We start from the raw sequence: 20657 nt of genomic DNA on the forward strand, positions 1-20657 counted from the left end.
ACTACTATTGTAACCCCTTATTGTTATTAGTGCAACCTCCTTATTTTATTGTTGTGCCCATGTAGTCCCCATATTGTTGTTATTTTTCCCTATAGAAGCCCACTATTTTTATTATTGTTCCCTTAGAATATTATTGTTATGTAGGCTCTTATTATATTGTGACCCCTTAGAGTCCTATATATAGAACTGAGGTCTCGTCATTTGTATGATCCAATTTTTTTTTATTTGTGTAATGTAAAGGGGGTTTCTCCCTCGAAGAGGCTAATTTTGAAGTCGTTGATCTATCTCTTCTTCGATTTTGTGAGTTGGTTGCATAAAATTTGGTATCCGAGCTTTGGATTCTAGGGTTTCGCTACTGTAAATAGGTCATCGTGACATTTTCTTTATAAAAATATTTCTACGAAGGTTAAAAATCTGAATTTTTAGATCTTGGTTCGCTATATTTTCGGAGATATGATCCAATGAAGTTAGGGTTTCCACATGATCCAGAATTTTGACTCAAATAGGTGACCTTGGGAAAATCGTCATAACTTTCTCTATGAGCATTGGATTTAAATTTCGTAAAAAGTGATAGAAAGAGGGCGGACTATAGTTTTTTGAGTATCATTTTTAGGGCTGAAGGTCAAAACAGTTACATGTTGCACTCCATAAAAGGTCGATCTACTAAACGAGTATATAATTAGGTCATTGTGGCAGATTGGGAAACTCTTTCTTGAAGAATTCAATCTTGATTAGACTTGTGGGGTTGGAAAGAGGACTCAAAGGACTACCACAAGATGAAATTTCACACATTGGAGATCCAAAATTATAGAGATACAACATATTCAATATCGAGCTCATACAAAGAAAGAAGAAGGTGTTTATTTTCTAAAATTTGCATAAGTTTTGAATTAGTTTGAAATGAATCAAAAGTACTAGTGGAGCATAAATATCATTAATTGATGAGTCAGAGAAATAAAACTGAAACACCTAGTAAGCAACTCGAAATCTCTACTATGACACATGAAGGAGAGGAAAAAATCAACATGATATATCAAAATTATGCGACCAAGTGCAACAAATTTCTCTCTCACAAAAATTATCAGAAGCTAAGATGGATGGTTTGAAGAATGGCATGGAAGATAAGATAGATTGTATAAAAAGGGACATGGGAGTTTTGAATGATGGTTTAAAATCAGGCATGGAATCAATGATGAATATCAAGATAGAGGGGTTGAAGGAAGGTTTGGCAAAGTTTCTAGAAGAAAAGAGTCCCAATGGTGACAAGGCAATCCATGAAAATCATGATGAAGACAAAAGGAATATCAATTACAATTTTAAACACTCCAATGTGGGGTTTAACAACCACCACATTCCAAAGATAGATATGAGGAAGTTTGATGGTAAGGATCCAATAACTTGGATACTACAGATGGAGCAATATTTAGATCTACATGATGTGCAACCCTCACAAAAAGAACATATTGCATCTTTGTATTTAGAACCTAATCAATTTGTATGGTATATATGGCTTTGTTTTCGTAAACCACTTTTCACCTAGTCAATTTTATAGAAGAAATGATAACACATTATGAAGATAGAAAGAGAAACACCTTCTTTAGTCAATTGATAAATCTCAAACAAAAGGGTTCAATGGCAGAGCACATTAAAGACTTCCAAAAATTGAATATTAGGGTAATCGATATTCCAGAGGAGCATATGATTGATGTCTTTATAGGGACATTAAAAGATAACATCCAACATGAGGTTTGCCTTTAGGAACCCGATTCATTGGAGAAGGCATTCAGGGTGATAAGAAAACTTGAAAGAAAAATTATGGCAATAAGGAAGTCTAAAACTCACAACTGTAAAGATGGATGTGTTGCTAATCCTAGTCTTCCACAACCTACAAGGTTGACACCACAACAATTAGAGGAAAAAATTAAAAAGGGCTGTGTTACAGTTGTGATAGAAAATACACTAAATGTCATAAGTGTGCTGAGATGAAATTATTCTACATATATTGTGGAGAGGAGGAAGAAAAGGAACAAGAAACATCAAACGAGGAGGATATACAACAAGAACCAACCCCAGAGAAATAATAAATGAATTTGATCATATCTTGTAATGCATTGGCAAGAATTACCACTACTCAAATTCTCAAGATAAAAGGACATATCTTTTTTCTTCTCGGTAAAAACTAAGTCTATTAAGAAAATGTATAATACAGCCAGAAGTTACATCCAAGAGAAGCAAGAACATAGGCAGCCGGAAAGGATAGGCTATCCACCTCGGCTCCTAGAAGAAGAGAGAAGAGAGAAGAGCTGAGCATGAAGTAACTGGAAGAACAGGGGAGCAGAAGCCAAGCATAGGATTCTACCCAACATGGGAAGAGTCAACTATGCGGCATTTTTTCCCTTTCTTTTTGCCAACTTTGAGCCCTCAGGGGGGGACTGCTGAGCTGGCATGATTTGCAGACTGAGCTGGGCAGACTGAGAGATTTCCTTGTCTGAATCCAAGGTAGAGGATTCATGATTTCTTTTCTGAGAGATTGGCTGGACTGACAAATTTTCAGGCTCAGCCGAGGGCGGATCCTGTGCCATCTTTGCTGCCTCTCCTTCCTCATTCTCCTCCTCTTCATCTGAGCTGAAATCAAAATCGTCCATGGGGGGGGGGTCATGCGGCTTCCAGCTTTTGGATTTCTTCTTAGGGTTGGCTTTCTTCTTTTGGGCGGGTATTGAAGGACAAGAGCTCTGAAGGTGCCCTGTGTGGTGGCAGTTGCGGCAGCGGAAAGCTGTGTTCTCGTAATCCAGGTACTGAGTCCAATGGAAGTCTCCAATTTTGAGATTGATCTTGTCAGGAGACCTTTGCTCATGTCTATTTCTGCACAGATTCTGGCATAGGTATATAAACCCTTTTCCCCTCTAGAAGTGTCTGTGTCTAGGAAGCGGCCTAGGGAGTTGTTGATCCCTTGGAATACAGTGAAGTGCCATAGATGTGCCAAGAGATTAGGAAGTCTGACCCAGATTGGGAGCTTGGTGATGATTGTTGTAGATGGATCGAAGTCTGGGAACTAGGGGGTGAGGAATAAACCTGTTGAGCCCCAAAACCATGGCCATGCTTTTAAGGCTTTTTGGTAGTCCTCCTCAAAAGAAAACACTGTAATGAAAAAGCCCTTTGAGCATAACAGAACCTGACAATTGTTGGTCCAGTTAGAGTGAATCCACTGGTAGAGATCTGTTGTGCGTGGCCATAGCCCATTGAACCTGCAAATAATGCCATGCTCTGCATACTTTTGGGTTTGCTCATCCAGCGTTGGGTGTATTATTTCAATGGAGGGGGTTTCCTCCAGTTTGTCCACCAGAAAAGGTTTGGGAGCCTGAGCTGATGGCACTGTTTTCTCCTGCTTCTGTGCATGGACAACATCTTTGTATGAAAATGCCTTGGCTGAAGAAGACTGTCCTACAGCTCCCCCTCTCAAACGAAGGGCAAGAATAATGGAGGCATTTCTCTTAATGCTGTAAAAAGAAAGGGAGTAGAGATCCTCGAGTTGTTTACCTTCGTGTAGGAGTCGTTGAGCTGCAGAGGGTATCCCCAGCTTGAGTTCCAGAGCATGTTTGAGGTTCTGCACTAAATCCGATGAGCTCACCCACTGTAGCCAGGTTTTGCCCGAGATGAGCCTGATTTGGATCTGAAATGAGGCAGAGAGGTCAGAGATTCGCATTCCCCTGCAAATTTGAGATGAGAGGATGCAGGGGCTCTGAAGGGCTATCTTTCCCTGAATTTGCCGCAGGGGCTTGTGAAGAGATAATGCGAGCATCCTGACGTCATTGTGCTTGTTGTTGCCTTCTGCATCAAAGGGGTTCCGGTTACTCCATCCAGGCAGATCCAGGGAGCAAGAGGAGTTCTGACGATAAGAAGCAGCGTATTCTTCCAGAGTAGAATGTGTCCTTCTAAGAACCCCCGCATGAGGAGAACCAGAAATAAGATCTGCGTGTTCACCCTTGGCTGATGCGTTTTCAAACTGAAGGGGGCGGCAGGTGCGTGAAGCAACATCCGAGGGCCGAGAGCTGGCAGCCCCAAAGTCCCAAGCAGAGCATATAAGAGTGCTGGGGGCACTCAGAGGAGATTGGAGGGCGAGCTGTTCACTGATGACTGAGGAAACCCGCATTCCATGACTAAAGCACACATTACCATCATTTGCCAGGTCGAGCAGGAGCCCGAGAACGGCCGAAGGTTGGGAGCCGAGAGCGGCCGAAGGCATGGAGGCGGCAGTGGCAAGTCTGCTGTGGTTCCTCGGGGGAACCTGCGATCCGTGATTAAGGCACGCATTACTCTTATTCTCCAGGCCAAGCCGAAGCCCGAAAGCTGCCGAAGGCCGGGAGCCAAGAGCGGCCAAAGGCATGGAGGCGGCGGTTGGATTGCTAGGGTTCCTCGAGCTCATCGCAGTCTCTTCGTGTATTCTTCTCTATCCTATATCTTGTTTTCACGCACCAAGATAAAAGGACATATCAGGAAGAAAAAGGTAATAGTATTGATTGATTTAGGCAATACCCATAATTTTATTCATTATAAGATAGCCAAGGAATTGAATTTCTTCCTATATTCAGCACCAGAGTGGCAAGTAATGGTTGCAAATAGAGGAACTATAAATTTCTTTGGAAAGTTTCATAATATCAATCTATCCACAGGGGAATATGTATTGAATAGTCCAATGCTTTCCATTCCAATTGGTGGTGCTAACTTTGTACTAGGAGTCCAATGGTTACAATCTTTGGGGACGATAACTTTTAATTTTCAAGAACTTTTCTTGACATTTTTTTGGGAAGGAAAGGAAGCTGAGTTAAGGGGTATCATATGGAAACCAAGAAAGAGAATCAACTCTAATGGAATAACAAATCTTCTTGAGAAATAAAAATGAGGTGTAATTGCATAATTATGCTCACTATATGTTCAAACATTGAAATAATTTATTTCTCCAGATCTCCAAAATGTCCTAGACAATCATTCCAAGGTATTTGAGACTCCCAAATGTCTCTCACCTATTCATGATCATGACCATTCTATTCATTTGATTCGAGGAAGTGTTCCCCCAAACATCAGGCCTTACATATATATGTATGCCCAAAAGAGTGAAATTGAACGTATGGTATAATTCAACCTAGTCAAAGTTCTTTGTCTACTCTAGTAGTACTGGTGGACAAGAAAGATGGATAATGGCGGATGTGTCTGAATTATAGGGAGATCAAAAAGATCACTATTTAATATGAATTTCCCATTCCTATTATTGATGAATTGTTGGATGAATTACATGGAGAAATTTACTTCACCAAGTTGGATCTTCATTCAAGATATCATCAAAAATAAATGAAGAATGAAGACATTCCGAAAACAACATTCATAACTCTTGATGGTCATTATGAATTTTTGGTCATGCCTTTTGGCCTTACTAATGCACCTTCAACATTTAACCATATTTGAGGATGTGGAAGGATTTCTTTGTGCTATTTATATTATCCAACCATATTAGATAACTGAAGCAAGGGATGAATGGAAGAATGATGAAGTGTGGACGCCCATTCAAAAGTTGCATCAAGATCCCAATATATATGATACATTTAGTTGGAAAAATAATTCATTATGGTACAAAAATCGCTTATATCCTTTTAAGAATTCCCAACTCAAACAAAATATTCTTTTGGAATTGCACACCTTTCCCGTAGGAGGGAACTCAGGATTTTTAAAAACTTACCATAGGGTCAAGAAGGAATTTTTTTGGGAAGGCCCTAAATCTGATGTTAAAAATTTTGTGGCAGAATGTTTGGTTTTCCAACAAAATAAAGTTGAGACAATGAAGACCCCAAGTCTATTACAACCTTTAGCCATTTTAAGTCAACATTGGGAGCAGGTTTCAATGGATTTTATCATAGGTTTACCCAAGTCCGAAGGAAAGAGTGTCATCATGGTGTAGTTGATAGACTTACCAAGTATGGAAATTTTTTGCATTATCTCATCCATTTAAAGACCAATACAATTTCTATTGCATTTATGGAAACAATAAAAAATCTACACGAAAACCAAAATATTACTGTAAGCAACAAAGGTCCCATTTTAACTGGAAATATTTTCACGAAATTATTTTCTTGTTTGGGTACTCAATTAGCTCATAGCTCATCTTATCATCCTCAATCTGATGGAACACCGAAGATAGTGAACACGTGTTTGGAAGGATATGTTCCTTGCTTTGTATCTGATAAACAAACATAATGGTTCAAGTGGTTACCTCTAGCTGAATGGTGGTATAACACTTCCTTCCATACTACAACAAAAATGACCCCATTTATGGCACTTTATGGATATCATCCAACATCCATCACATCATCTTTAAGATAAAATTATTGGTTCAAGCAGTGGAATATCACATCGAACATCAACAGCAAGTCCTCCAACTTTTAAAGGATAACCTCACTTCGGCGCAGAATCGAATGAAACAACAGGAAGATCAACATCACAACGAAAGAAGTTTTCATGTAGGTGAGTGGGTATTTTTATGGCTACAACCATACAAACAAATGTCCCTCAAGCAAACTAAGAAGGATAATAAATTATCACCAAAGTACTATGGTCCTTACAAGGTGTTGCAAAAGATTGGTACTATGGCATACAAATTGGAGCTTCCTGCATCTTCTCAAGTGCACATAGTTTTCCATGTTTCATGCTTAAAGAAGGTTATAGGTTACAATCTTCCAATTCAAACAATATTATCGTAACTTGAAAAGGAAGGAAAAATCATATTGGAACCTCAAGGATTCACAGAAGTAAGAACCGACGGCTATGAAATCGATGAATTTCAGAGCATCTCATCAAGTGGAAGAAATTACCTGCTGAATATTCTGCATGGGAGGATGAGAATTTTATTTAGAAGCATCCATAACTACACAAGCGTTGAGGAAAATACATTTTTTAAGGAGAGGTGCATGTTAGGTCCCTATAATACTAGTGTAGCCCCTTATTGTTATTAGTGTAACCCCTTATTGTATTGTTGTGCCCATGTAGTCCCCATATTGTTATTAGTGTGCCCGATAGAAACCCACTATTGTTATTGTTGTGCCCTTACAATATTACTGTTATGTAGGACTTGATTATATTTTCACCCCTTAGACTCCTATATATAGAAAGCACGTCTTGTCATTTGTATGATCCAAGAATTGTTCATTTGTGTAATGTAAAGGAGGTTTCCCCCTCAAAGACGCTACTTTTGATGTCTTTGATCTTTCTCTTATTCTATTTTGTGAGCTGGTTGCATAACAATTGGGCACATATTTTCTGTCTCCCTACCATGATTATAAGAAAAATAAAAGGGATTATGTAAAATTTCATATGGGCAAACTCTGGTAAAAGTTACAAATTCCACCTCATCAAATTGGAAAAACCCACCATTCCAAAGCAATTAGGAGGATTAGGGTTTCTGAATCTAAAAATATTTGGATGGGCTCTCTTAACAAAATCCTTATGGTGAGGACTTCTTTGTAAGTGTCTCTCGGGAGACATCATCAGAACGAAATATTTAGGAGACATAAAGGTTGGATAGTGGATGAGAGACAACCTAATTGGAAAACAAAACGGATTCACCATCTGGATCATCTTTAACAAGATTAATATTTAGCTATTGAATCGAACATGTTGGACCTAATTTGGATCGAGGAAGGAGATCATTATTGGAAGAGATCGTATCCTAGGCACTGGGATTGATATACATTACTCAGAATCTTTAACTGACAGACTAATTTCCAATGGTATTATCTACCTTGCACGTGTGATCAAAACATGGAATGGAATCACTCCAATATGGAAGAGGGCAGGGAAGATTGGATTGACAAGGGAATTTGCTGGGAGTTGGGATAATTTGATTGAGGCACTATGCAGATCAGGCATATGCAAAGCAGAGGAGGGTGATCAGATTGGCTAGGACAAATTTTTTCATGAGGGAACTATCGGAGTGGTGATACATGTTGGTTTAGCAGATTCTCGAAAGTCCAGGTTCCATACAAAATAATTCTATTTGCATGGCTCACATGGAAAAATAAGACACTGACTTGGGAAAACTTGAGGAAAAGAGGAATAAATGGACCTGGACAATGTGTCCCTTTTACAGTGGAGGAGGAGAACAATTTACACATACTATTGACTTTCCCATTTGTCGAACAAGTATGGTCTAATATTTCTTACTTATTTTCATTCACACATATGGCACATGACTCTATTTATGCTTTCTTGTTATGGTGGAGCGAGAGGCTGAAAAGACATATCGTCGTTCCCATTGTGGTTTTATGCGAAATATGGAAGACTAGGAACTCCATTATATTTTATGGCAAAACTCTTAATATAGATCATATTATCAACAAAATTGTTTCCTCATTGAAGCCTTTGATACAAACTAACATAGTGGACAAAGGAATCACTCATATAAAATACGCCCTGCATATCTCCTTCCCTGTTGGACATTTTGATGGTGCAGAATAGGGTCGATAGTGTGGATGTGGTGTGTGGCTTTGCATAAACCAAGACCAACAATATAAGGTTCATTGGTCTGGGGGAAATGGCACTAATATGAGAGCTAAAACCATTGCACTCTAGGATTACTTTCATTTTCCAGATTCCTGGATATACCAAGATTGCATATCAATATAAATGTTATGTAATTCAATTGTACATAAAATTACACAAGTGTCATGTTTCTAACAGCCAAGACCAACACTTCACCACTTCACAAGTTGTTATTGCAAAATCCTGACAAAGTTGTACCTTGGCACACCCAACCAAGTAACGCACCGTCTTCCTGCACTGTTGTGTCAATTGCACCTGTTTCCTTGTCCTGCACACATTCTCGGCCTTGCATTGGCATTTCACCTACAACTTCAACCTCTTCAGCATGTTGTCGTGCCCTTCATGCAGCACTGCACGCCATGTCACTACTTGGCACACTGCGCAGTACAACCCAAACATGTTACACACCTTACTTTGTGCCTCCATTTCGTCCACTCGATCTATCTGCACCCTCGTGCTACTTGCATCAACCTTTGTCACCCTCGAGTAATGTGACACTACTGTGCCACCCCCAGCGGGTCACCCATTACCACTTCCGGATCTAACCCGCGGGTTCACCCGAACTATTGACTCCATCGGAATTTTCTATGTATAGCGACCCATGAGAAGTCTGCCCGTCACACAAGAAATGGCCTTCCTACACCTGATGTCTAGTGTGGCCTACCCATAACACATGGTTCCTCTTGCACTCGCCGAAACAAAGAAAACCCGAAAAACTGCCTATCAAACATGGCCTTTTGTCCATGCACTCCTCTTATTTCTATCAGCACCTTCACTTTATTTCTATGCTTTTCTCCGAGTTCTTTCTTTCATGTTCGATGATGCCTCTAAATCCATCATTCACCCTTTACTTATATGCATGCTTACCCATGGTATGCTCAATGGTTGCGACCCTTCAATGGTAGGTCTGTCCACATGTCATGTTGGCCTTCCCATGAACAAAACGTTGGCCAAAAACTTGTATAAATCCGTCGCACTCCACCTTGGGTCGCTCGGGTCAGCCACCTGCTCACCCAAGTCACTCAACCACATATCGGATGACTCGTCCAATCGCATGACTCTCTCGTTGCTTGCACATTTCGCTCGCCTGCTACGGGCACACGTTCACGCGACGCCCTCACCCGATGTGCTCACCCAACATGCTCATCACGTCGCACATACAGCATATTTGGTTAGTACAGGTGCCCATCGTACATGGGCACGCCCGCTACGACTCAGTCACATATAACCAAATTTCGCCCCTTTTCATTACACCTTACCCGAGTTGGTCAATAAGAGCACCCGTCACACACGAGCCACCTACCTAAACTCGTGGGCATGACAGAGGGGGAGCGTATTATGGTCATCTCACCATCCCATATGCCAACAAGACATCACAACACACCCTTCAAAGGATTTAATTAACACATGTATTTTTAGATAGGATGCCACCACGACAAAGGAAGATTTTAGTGTATTTTTAGGTGGATTTCATAAATGATAATACAACTCTCATAAGTTCCATAGAGTCCTATCTCTCATGTAGAATTCAATGATCAACGTTAAGTGGAAACTTAGTCAGGATTTCACGTATTGGGAGGGATACACATAACCTCTCATTCTGGGAGGGATACACATAACCTCTCGTTCAAAGAAGAGAAAAAAATTGTCCCCTCTATTAACATATTCTAGTTCTCAGACCCTAGGCCATCCTCTAGTTCAAACTTTATGAAGCATATAATTGACACCTCGTTTTCAATGTGGTGTAATGACCTTATAACAAGTTCTATGGAACAATTGGCCTAAATAATAGGTTGGAGATTCTAGAAAAACATGCATGTTTCCTTATCCCATTTTGTTTTCAACATCCTCCTTCTTGGTACCCGCGTTCTTTGGGTAGTTGATTTCGATTCCAGTAAGTGGTTCTTTAACCCTCCTTCTAGTGTAAGCTAGAATCAAGACATAGTCCTCTAGTAGAGCTTCCTCTAGAGCCTAGCCGTCTAGAGATAGGTATGATGTAATTTTTTGATTTTTTTTTATCACTTATAATTCATGACTTTTTCCAAATGATATGGATACTATTACATGTTTAGGGTTAGCTTAGGTTCTAGGTGATATTCACATGCTTCCAGGGATGATACATTGCCTCTCCACATTTTCAGTGTTCCTCACTCCTGCCACAACTCTCTCCTTATTATGGTCATAAGCCATTCCTAACAATAGATATAGAGTCTTGTGGGGTGCAACATATTATCAAGAAAGAGGATACTTCAGAGCTCATACTCAAGCTAAAAGATCTACCGTGTTCTATAGAGACTTGACCCCTTAACAAATTCAAGAAGAGATCACTCAAGTGGAAAGGGGGCTATCTAATGAAAGATGCAATCTTATAGACACAAAACTAAAATGGTAGATTAGGTTCCTCAAACAGTTCACACCAGAGGCCAATATAATCAATATATGTACACCGTGAACATCTAATGGTATGTCAATTTTTTTTTTTTGGAGAGGATGCTTGTGATAGGAATGAAATATAGGAAGACATCATCTTTAATTTGAGCCAAATGCAATGGAATCTTATTGCAATGGAATACAAGCTTACAAGAATTGAAAGGTAGATGGACATGTTATTAGTTTTTGTAGCCTCGGATGGGTGTTCTTGTATCACATTTGGTTAGAGAGGTTAAGAAACATAAGATCTCCAAAACCTAGAAAAGGTTTCAGGAGAAAACACCCAAATAAAACTCAATTAAATTAATTTATCGATAATTAAACAATGCCTAATTCTAAGTTAGGGAAATCGATTAATTACATGGAATTAATTTAGAAAAGTGAGAATGCTCTAGAAACTCACACAAATTTAGTTTGAGATGATATTATCTGTTGATGGGGATCTAATAATGGTCGTTGGTTCACCAACGAGATATTATCAGAGCAATACACTGGGATGGAGATAGGCACATTGAGTGAGTGCGTTGTAACTCCCTCCTCCCACATCTACCCAAGCAACCGACCAGTCGAGGTAAACATGTGACGAGAGGCCACTAAGATAATATTCAACTTCCTTGGTGACTTTAAGGAAATGGAATTTATGGAACATCACACGCAGTCACCCAACATCATCCACATAACCCTCAGGAGACAAGTTAACCACTCAAACTACCTGTCCCTGGGTCCTACTGCTATTTGAGAGACTTAGGGCAGGGTAACGCTCCCTAGACATTGCCCAGGTGAGTTAGTCTCAGAACTAATGCTACCCAGACACTCAAAAGATGCTTTACAATGCTTCCTAGACACTGTCCAGGTGAATTATTCTCAAACTAACTCTCTATTTTTCTAACATTTCGGGATTTGAGCGACCTTTTTTGGCCCAGAGCACGAGACACTACCGAGAATGGAATGATCACATAGAATTAGTAAGGATGCAAGGAAACAAGGATGCAGAAGAAATAAGATGAACATGATCATAACCAGACCCCTACTAGCCATGATAGGAATTTCATCAAACATATAATCAACATGTAACCTAAAGGTGTAAATAACAAAATTAAGTGTAGGGATCTCACACTTATCTGAGAATCACTATGAACCATTGTTCCCTCATGCCATTTGCTGTATTATCCTCCATTAACTCATAAACACATTATCCACTCATATACAACTAAAAGCATGCTAAGATCCATGCATAGTTGCTATCATGAAATGTGCATATAACCAACATAATAGGAACAAAAATAAAATAAGCATATCAACCATCAAATCCAAAAATACATCATTACCTTTGCACATGAAAATAGAGGGAATGAATTTCTCATTAATGAACCAACCAAATATGGACTACCACATTCCACCTGACCATAGAATGTCTGAGCCAAATCTCTCTTCATCCATTCACCCACGTGTCATATTCCAAGCATGAATGTGGGATCTCATAGAACACATCAATCAAAACTCATCTAGGGCTTTTAGAGGTCATCCACCTCAACCCATCAAATAGTGATTCCACCTCACAGTCAGACATCACCAAAACCATCATCAGATTGGTCTCCATCCAAGTCTTTCAGAGCTTCCAGAGCATTTGTCCAACCAAGGCTTCTAGAACTAGTAACTCAATCCATAGCTTATACAGGGCTTCCATAGTGTTTATCCAACCAAGGCTTTGAGGACTAATAACTTAACCCACAACTTATACACAGATTCCATAGAATTTTTCCAACCAAGGCTTCCAGGACTAGTAACTCAACCCACCAAGGGCTTCAAGAGAATTTGTCCAACCAAGGCTTCTAGTACTAATAACTCAACCCACAACTCATACACAGATTCCATAGAATTTTTCCAACCAAGGCTTCCAGGACTAGTAACTCAACCCACCAAGGGCTTCAAGAGAATTTGTCCAACCAGGGCTTCCAGTACTAGTAACTCAACCCAATCTCTTACAGGTATTCCAGAGCATTTGTCCAACGCAGGCTTCAAGGACTAGTAACTCAACCCAAGATGTTAAAGGGCTTCCAAAGTGTTTGTCCAACGAAGGCTTCGAGGATCAATAACTCAACCCAAGCTAAGGAAACATGAGAACCAACCAAAATAAAACAATGAAAGTAAACCCACAATCACCATGGATATCCAGGAAATGGAAAGGCTAGGCAATCCACTGCCAATACTGACCATCCTCCGTGCCAATGACAGATCATAACCAAGAAACAACATGCATGCCAACACTAGTGAAGAAATCATACATGCAACTCGGTACCTGCAAGAAAATCTGATATAGCTACTAATGTCGATGCCCTTTTTCACTTTTCTGCTCTTCCTTTGCCTTCTTTCTCCAATAATCCAAGTATGCCACACCCACCAAGAGTGCTCCAAGAAAACTCTAAGTCTCCAAGAGTATGAGAGAGAGAGAATAAGGAGATAGCTCTCAAAACTGAACTAAACAAGTCCTTCACTCACTAAGCTTGCCCCCTGATCCTCGGAAGCCTTTTTATTAATGATGCCTCTATTTTCTTCATTTTCCATTATTTTCCTTCAATTTCCTCCTCACATTCAACCTGTGGCCTTTCACCCTCCTTTTCTCCTAATTTCCATTATTTTCATAAATAATTGTTCCAAGGTACCTTTTTTCCCATTTAATGTCTTGGCCATTTCTTTTGCCAATTTCCTTTAGCCATAAACAACCAAATGAACACCCACTAGGATGTCCTGCCCACCATTCAACTTGGAATATGTGTCCCATCATTCGTGGTATTTATATATTTTTACATGAAATTTTCACTAGGGATATTACAGAACCCTCCCCCTTGGGGGAACACCATCCTCGATGTTCAATGACACCTATAACTAACATGACTTCTGAAAACAAAACATATTGCCCATGGAGCTTTATAACACAGCTCGTTGTAGTTTTTACAATGAAAGATCTACTCAAAATCAAAAATTCATGACAACATGACAACATACTTCATATTGGAGCTTTATACATAGCTTATTACGGTATTTACAATAACCACATTTACATATACACAATGTACATTTTCTCAACCAACAATAAAATAATATGATGCCTGCATATGCAACAAGGGAATCCAGAGGTCCACGCCTCCACCCTCAAGTAATACCAGGATTCACCTCCTTCCCAGGAATTCCATAATCCATTGCAAATTTAGATTTGCATCCAATGTCCACTGGTATAATCCCCCGCCACTTGTCCTCTCAGTGAACAGTGACCAACTCATTTTTCCAGGGTGCACTCGCAATGTGCATCTAATTCCATATGGAAATTCTAATGACCGAAACTATTCCATTTGTGACCTTCCATTCTCTGCTACACAATCCCTAGGGAATCCAGTCACCCGTCCCGTGTAGTCACTCACATTCCAAGTTTCGTTGGCACCCCCATCCCGGACAGTCCATCCCTTAGCAAGTCTTCCTCACATTGGAAAATACAAAAACCAAGGCATATGCCTTCCTCAGCACATCATATTGGTCATAGCATGCTCATGGCAATCAATGGACACTATTGTGTACAAGTGTCCCACAATGGTCCTGTTCCTGAAGTGCTTTACCAGCATATTGTTTCATGTTTCAATTCCTTTGCTGCTAATTCTTGTAGTTTATCTCAACTACCCAATCGGGCATGTTCATGCTTCCTGTACCACACACATATCTTCCATCAGTTTTAAAATAAATAAAAATAAATTCACAACATACCTCATTGGTAACTCATCAATAAGGTACATTTTAAATATTGTTCGCTTCCTGTCACAAGAAGTCAAACTAGCATATTTGACCAAATCAAAATAAAAAATTCACATGTAACCATCATAAACCAAAATCATAGATCACATGTAATCATCATAGACCAAAATCATAAATCACATGCATGATAAAACTGAAATAAAACACTGATATTTATCCTTTAATCAATCCTTAGCTTCCACCTTTGTCCTTATTCCATACGCACCTTGGACCGGTTTCCACACCCAACAAACACACAATGCCTACTCCTCAACTAGGTGCACATACGCATAGTGTAAATCCCACACATACAACCACACATGACATACCACATTGTGCAATACATGCATCTACACCTCGCATACACACATACACATATACCCAATGTATACAATACAATACATATGCCTACATCCAGTGCATAACATAATACATACACCTACACCTGGCGTACAACACAACACAATACGTATATAGTCAATGTACAACACCATACAATACATGCACGTACATAATGAACATACATAGTACCAAATTCCCTCAACACAACATGTATGACATGCACACAATACGACAAGTGCACCAATACCATAAATACAACATGTACACAATACCGCCTGTACATTGCACCACCTGAAAAACATGTGCGCAACATTACATGTACATAGCGCCACTTGCACAACATGTACACAATGCCACATGTCCACTAAAGCACTTGTACAACATGTACACAATACCACATGTACATAGTACCACATGAAGGACATGTACCTGACACCACATGTACACAGCGCCACATGCGCGACATGTACACAGCGCCACATTCACGACATGTACACAGCACCACCTACACATAGCTCCACTTGTACAACATATACACAACACCACATGAAAATAACACCACTTGTACAATCATGCAAACAACACCATATGTACACAGCACCACATGTACAACATGCATGCAACACCACATGTAAATAGTTGTTGGCTTGACGGGGCCTGACCCAGGTTTGGAAGTGTTTTAACCGAAAAAATCCCGCACTACCAGCCCTTTCGGCAAAAATCCGCGGAGCGCGGACTAAAGTCCCACCCGAGGTAGTATGGGAGGGTGCTGGAACCAAGTTTATACACCCTAGAGATGTCTTGATGCGGACTATAAGGGTTGCAAACCGGTCTGCGCACCTGCGCTACTCTACACAGTTATCTGGTAGATCCGCGACGGATGCTTCCTAGCTTCTTATTATTAGTGGGATTATTAAAGATCAGATCTAATTCTTACGGTCTTTAATCATGCATTCAACAATAATATCTAGTGCGCACAACCATAAATCTTACAGATAAGCATAAAATCAGAACATAAGCATAAACATTTAGATCTGCAATCAGGTGCACAATATTTCAAAAACACTTATATTTATTGATCTTCAATTCAGTACAATCAGTTCCACCTTGCGCACTCAGCTGCAGGGGTCCGCGCACATAGCTACGGACTCTACTCGGCCTCTGCGCACACTGCTGCAGAGCCTACCGTAACTCCTACCAACCACGACTTGGACTTATAGACTCAGAACAATATCGCTTTCACAAACCCATAACACTTTAAATCTTCCCCAAAAGTTGTCTTCTACCCTTAGAGCCCTGCTTTATTTATACATTCCCATGGTCTGCGGACCATGGGCAGGCCGACACATTCTAGATTAACATACATTATTTCAGGGCGGACTACCCTTAGACTTGACTCATTATATTTTGCACTTCGCGCACTTTGCAGAACCTTTACAATGTTAATACCCCAAAATTGTGGGCTTTAAGCCCCATAGCCATTACGCGGGACCTCTGCTACCCAACAATAGCACTACATATCAACCATGTACATAGCATCATCTATACACAACACTGCATAGCCAACACGTGCAAAGCACCATATGCATACAACAACACATATCCATCATGCACCGGTACAATATGTACACAACACCACATATGTACATAGCACCATCTATAGCCCACACTCAATATGAAACATTCATACAACACTATCTGCACTAACACCTTATACATAACATTGCATAAACAACATGTACATACTAAATATACACCACACTACCTGTACACAACATCACAAATGCAACATGTACAACATATACAATGTAAGCACAACAGTGGTACCACAAATCCAAAACCACACAGACTCCTTACCAATCAACCTTGCTTCCAATGTCTTATCCATGTTTGTCCCAGCATGTTGCAGACCACACTGCTTTCATTTCGCTGATGTATCTCTTGATATAACCTATCCATAACATAGACATAATGTAATCACATAATTACAACTCATAACCACATGATACTGACCTCATATATTTTTCATGATTATTCTTCCCACTTGATTCATCATGAACTAGGAACCTTTTCACACCATTCTCCTACATAGGCAATCATTCCTTCATAAGAATGATCCTTGACAACCCTATCAAATAGTGACATGGGTACATATTTAATCATTAGCATAAAACAATCATGATCTTGTCAGACAATGATATTCATATATACATATAAACATTACCCTTAAAGTACCATGATCCATGATGGCCCTGTCAGACATGACATGCATACATACATACATGTATAGACATATAGACATCGACATAATAATGATCATAATATAATTACCAGATTTCATAAGGCCAAGGTTAAGAGAACTTCCTTTATTCATGGACGACATTAAGAACAAAAATTCCCAACATAGCTAAGGAATCTGAAACCTCAGACCCATTTACTTTCCCTTTTTTGGTTACATTTCTCACAACTTTATTGCCACTGTCTATTTACCACAATGGACCCAACCATTCCAACCGACATTCATAGTCATCCCTTTCGTTGTGCTTACTCATGCACTGAGATTATTTTGAATCTCACATTACCTTTCGAGTACCACACAACTCTCCCTGAGCTCCATCAACTTTCCTCTTTCCCAACCAATTCCCCAGAATCAAAACATAAAAGGAAATGCCAAGAACTAAACAAGAACAAGACCATGAAAACCCATAATGATATGACACTAAAAAAGAGTGGAAAGGAGTTGTACCAGACATAAACAAAACCACAAATCAAGCTCAAAATACCAAAAGCACAAGACCAACACCATGACTCAATCCCCATGATTCCCAGGGAAATCTCAACCTGAGCCTTCTTCAAGATTTCAAGGCAGTCTCTCTTGCCATGCAACTCCCTGCATCATACTACCATAAACACATAACTGTCAGTGCATAAATAAATATAAAATATACCATTTATCTTACCTTGTCACACTAATGCCAAGCATGTTACCCTACAACTGCTCACACATGTCAACCACATGTTCCAAATATCAATACAATCATATCTATCAATTTGAAATCAACCTTTACCAACACTAACCATCATGTCATAATCCATAGTCAACTCATAGTCATTAGGCATAATACTAAAAGTATCACCTACTACACTCGAGTTCCTATCAACTATCTTAACACATATGTATTAGCACCATCGTCTTAAAACAATACCATTGGAACACATACTCATATTATGCAATTCATCAAACATTCAACCAACTCACAAACAGAACTATTAGTGTCATTTTTTGGATGGACAGCAGGGTGACCCTGCAACGGAACGGCATGGCCTGAGAAGAACGGTGGTCACGGGTACGGGGTCCTGCAGGCCAGCATCCGTCCACTGAGCTTCCCTTGACACTCCTCGATACCTGAGCCCTAGGCTACAACAAAAGCCATTTAATATTACACCCTCGCCCAGGGGGTGTTTTTACTTTTTACTCTGTCGCTTTCACTGCCCAGGTTTTCGTTCGCAAAAGAGGACAACTGTGCAGGTCGCTCTTGCCCCTCCCCCGTCGGTTACCCAACTGTTAGCCCCGTATCGATTTTTGCCTCCGCGTTTCTCGCTCAAAGCTAGCCCCGTTCTCCATTGCTGTCGGTACCGGTTTCCGATGGCTAGCTGGTTCCAAGGTGGTTTACCATTCTTAACGCAGCTGTCGCAATGGACATAGACGAGGTGGATTACTCGGACTCTCCGCTGGTGGAAGGCTCCATCTGGTGCTCCACGTTTGCGGCTTCCGGAGGTTTGTACAATGAAAGTATGTCTGGTAATTCTGACGATTTCCCTTAGTCATCAGGCGTTGTTCACTCTGCTTTCGCTCTGCCGAACGAACCCTCCTCCTGGACACCCTTCGTTGTACCTTCCCTGGCTACCCTGGGGTTTCTCTCAGACTATCTTCACTCTTCTCCAAATCATGATGGTCCTTCAAATCCATCGGGTCTCCCATTTGCATTGTTGTCTGGCACCTTACCTGAAGTCCCCCCACCGGTAGTTCCCCTCCCGACCTCGGCTCCCTCCATCCCATCGGGAAGTTTCTCCTCGGTCCCCCTCCTTTCTGAAGCAGTCCCTGATCTCCCCCCAAACCCTAACCCTCTTCCACCGCTCGAAGCTCCGGAAGAGGCGAGGGTCTCAACAAACCCTAGGCGCATGTCATCCCGACCCACGAAGAAACAAAGGTGCTTCAAATCTAGGCCCGTAGACATTATCCTCCGGCTCGAAGAAGACATCCAGTGGGGGGACGCGATGGATTATGCAGACAGAGTCTTGGTGGGACGTATTAGAGGCAGGAATTATTCCGTGGATAGACTAAAATCTTGGGCCACAGAGATCTGGGGACAGCATTTGGCGGACATCCCTTTCGTCCAAACCTTCATTCGCGGATGGTTTGCCCTGCGTTTTGCTAGGGCTGACCATACGAGTTGGGTTCTCTCTTCATTTTGGCATTTTGAAAAAGCGCCGGTACTCCTCAAGAGGTGGACGCCACTCTTCGACCCGGAGACTGAACAAATTGGGGTCGGGCCGGTGTGGATCAGGCTCCCGGGGCTGCCTCTTCAGTACTGGTCAGAGGACATATTTCGGAAAATTGGGAACTCTCTGGGCACGTTCATGGAGTTTGATAAGTCTTACCAGACCACGGGAATGATGGCCTATGCAAGGATACTTGTACACTTAGACACCAGAGGTGGTCTTCAGGAAAACATCATCATCCAATGGAGATCTTTCTCGTGGAAATAGTTGCTGGATTACGAAGGCATCCCCTATCGATGCAGGAGGTGTCATCAGGTGGGTCATCTCTACAAAGCCTGCCCACTCCTCAAGAAGCACAAGCAGGACCTCCAAGAGCTAGATCAGGACTCAATGAATGGTCAGGCCCCTCCACAGGCAGCCGTGACTCAGATGGCGGAGCAAAACAAAACTTCGGATACAGTGGAGGCGTCGCTTGCACCTGCTTTGAAGAAGAGAGGCAAGAACCCTATCAGGCCTCCCTCTCCTCCACTGACGCACTCCAGGGCAGCAAAAGGCGATGTCTTCTCTTCGGGTATGTCTCTATCTACTTATGCCTCCTTTTCACAACTTTCTTTATCTTTATTATCACTCTCCTCCCAGTTTCCTCCTCCAGTTTTGATTCCTCCCCCACCCTCCTGCTCTCCCCTGACCCTGCTCCTGAATCCCAACTCCCTCTCCTTCCCCATCGGACAAGACATTCCTACATGTCCTGCTCCCTCTCGATGTCGTCACCCATATACACCTCATGCTCCCTCTCCTCCACCCCGATCTCTTCCCACCCGCCTCCTTCCCCCTCGGTAAATTCAACTCCGAGGTATACTACCCACTCCATAGCTAAGCAGAGAGAGCCGGATGCCATAGGGCTGGATGTAGTTCCTTCCCTTCTCTCCCCCAGACCAGGAAGAGGCAGACCATCCAGCCTTAACAAGGAAAAAGTAAAAGTTGGTGATGAGGTGGTTCAAGGTAAGCAACAA

At 41.1% G+C, this 20657-nt stretch overlaps 1 protein-coding gene across 1 annotated transcript in view; it reads left to right on the forward strand.

The window, feature by feature from the left end:
* Positions 1 to 20034: 20034 nt before the first annotated feature.
* Positions 20035 to 20657, forward strand: part of LOC149150199 (uncharacterized) — a 49283-nt gene continuing 48660 nt past the window's right edge. Inside the window, exon 1 of the mRNA XM_089442730.1 lies at positions 20035 to 20215. Coding sequence (XP_089298856.1) covers positions 20035 to 20215 — 181 coding nt within the window. The remainder of the gene's footprint in view (positions 20216 to 20657) is intronic.

This window comes from Pinus tabuliformis, chromosome 9 (assembly GCF_031772625.1).
Source record: "Pinus tabuliformis cultivar Carrire ecotype Pingquan chromosome 9, CPIR1, whole genome shotgun sequence".
NCBI classification, from domain to species: domain Eukaryota; kingdom Viridiplantae; phylum Streptophyta; class Pinopsida; order Pinales; family Pinaceae; genus Pinus; species Pinus tabuliformis.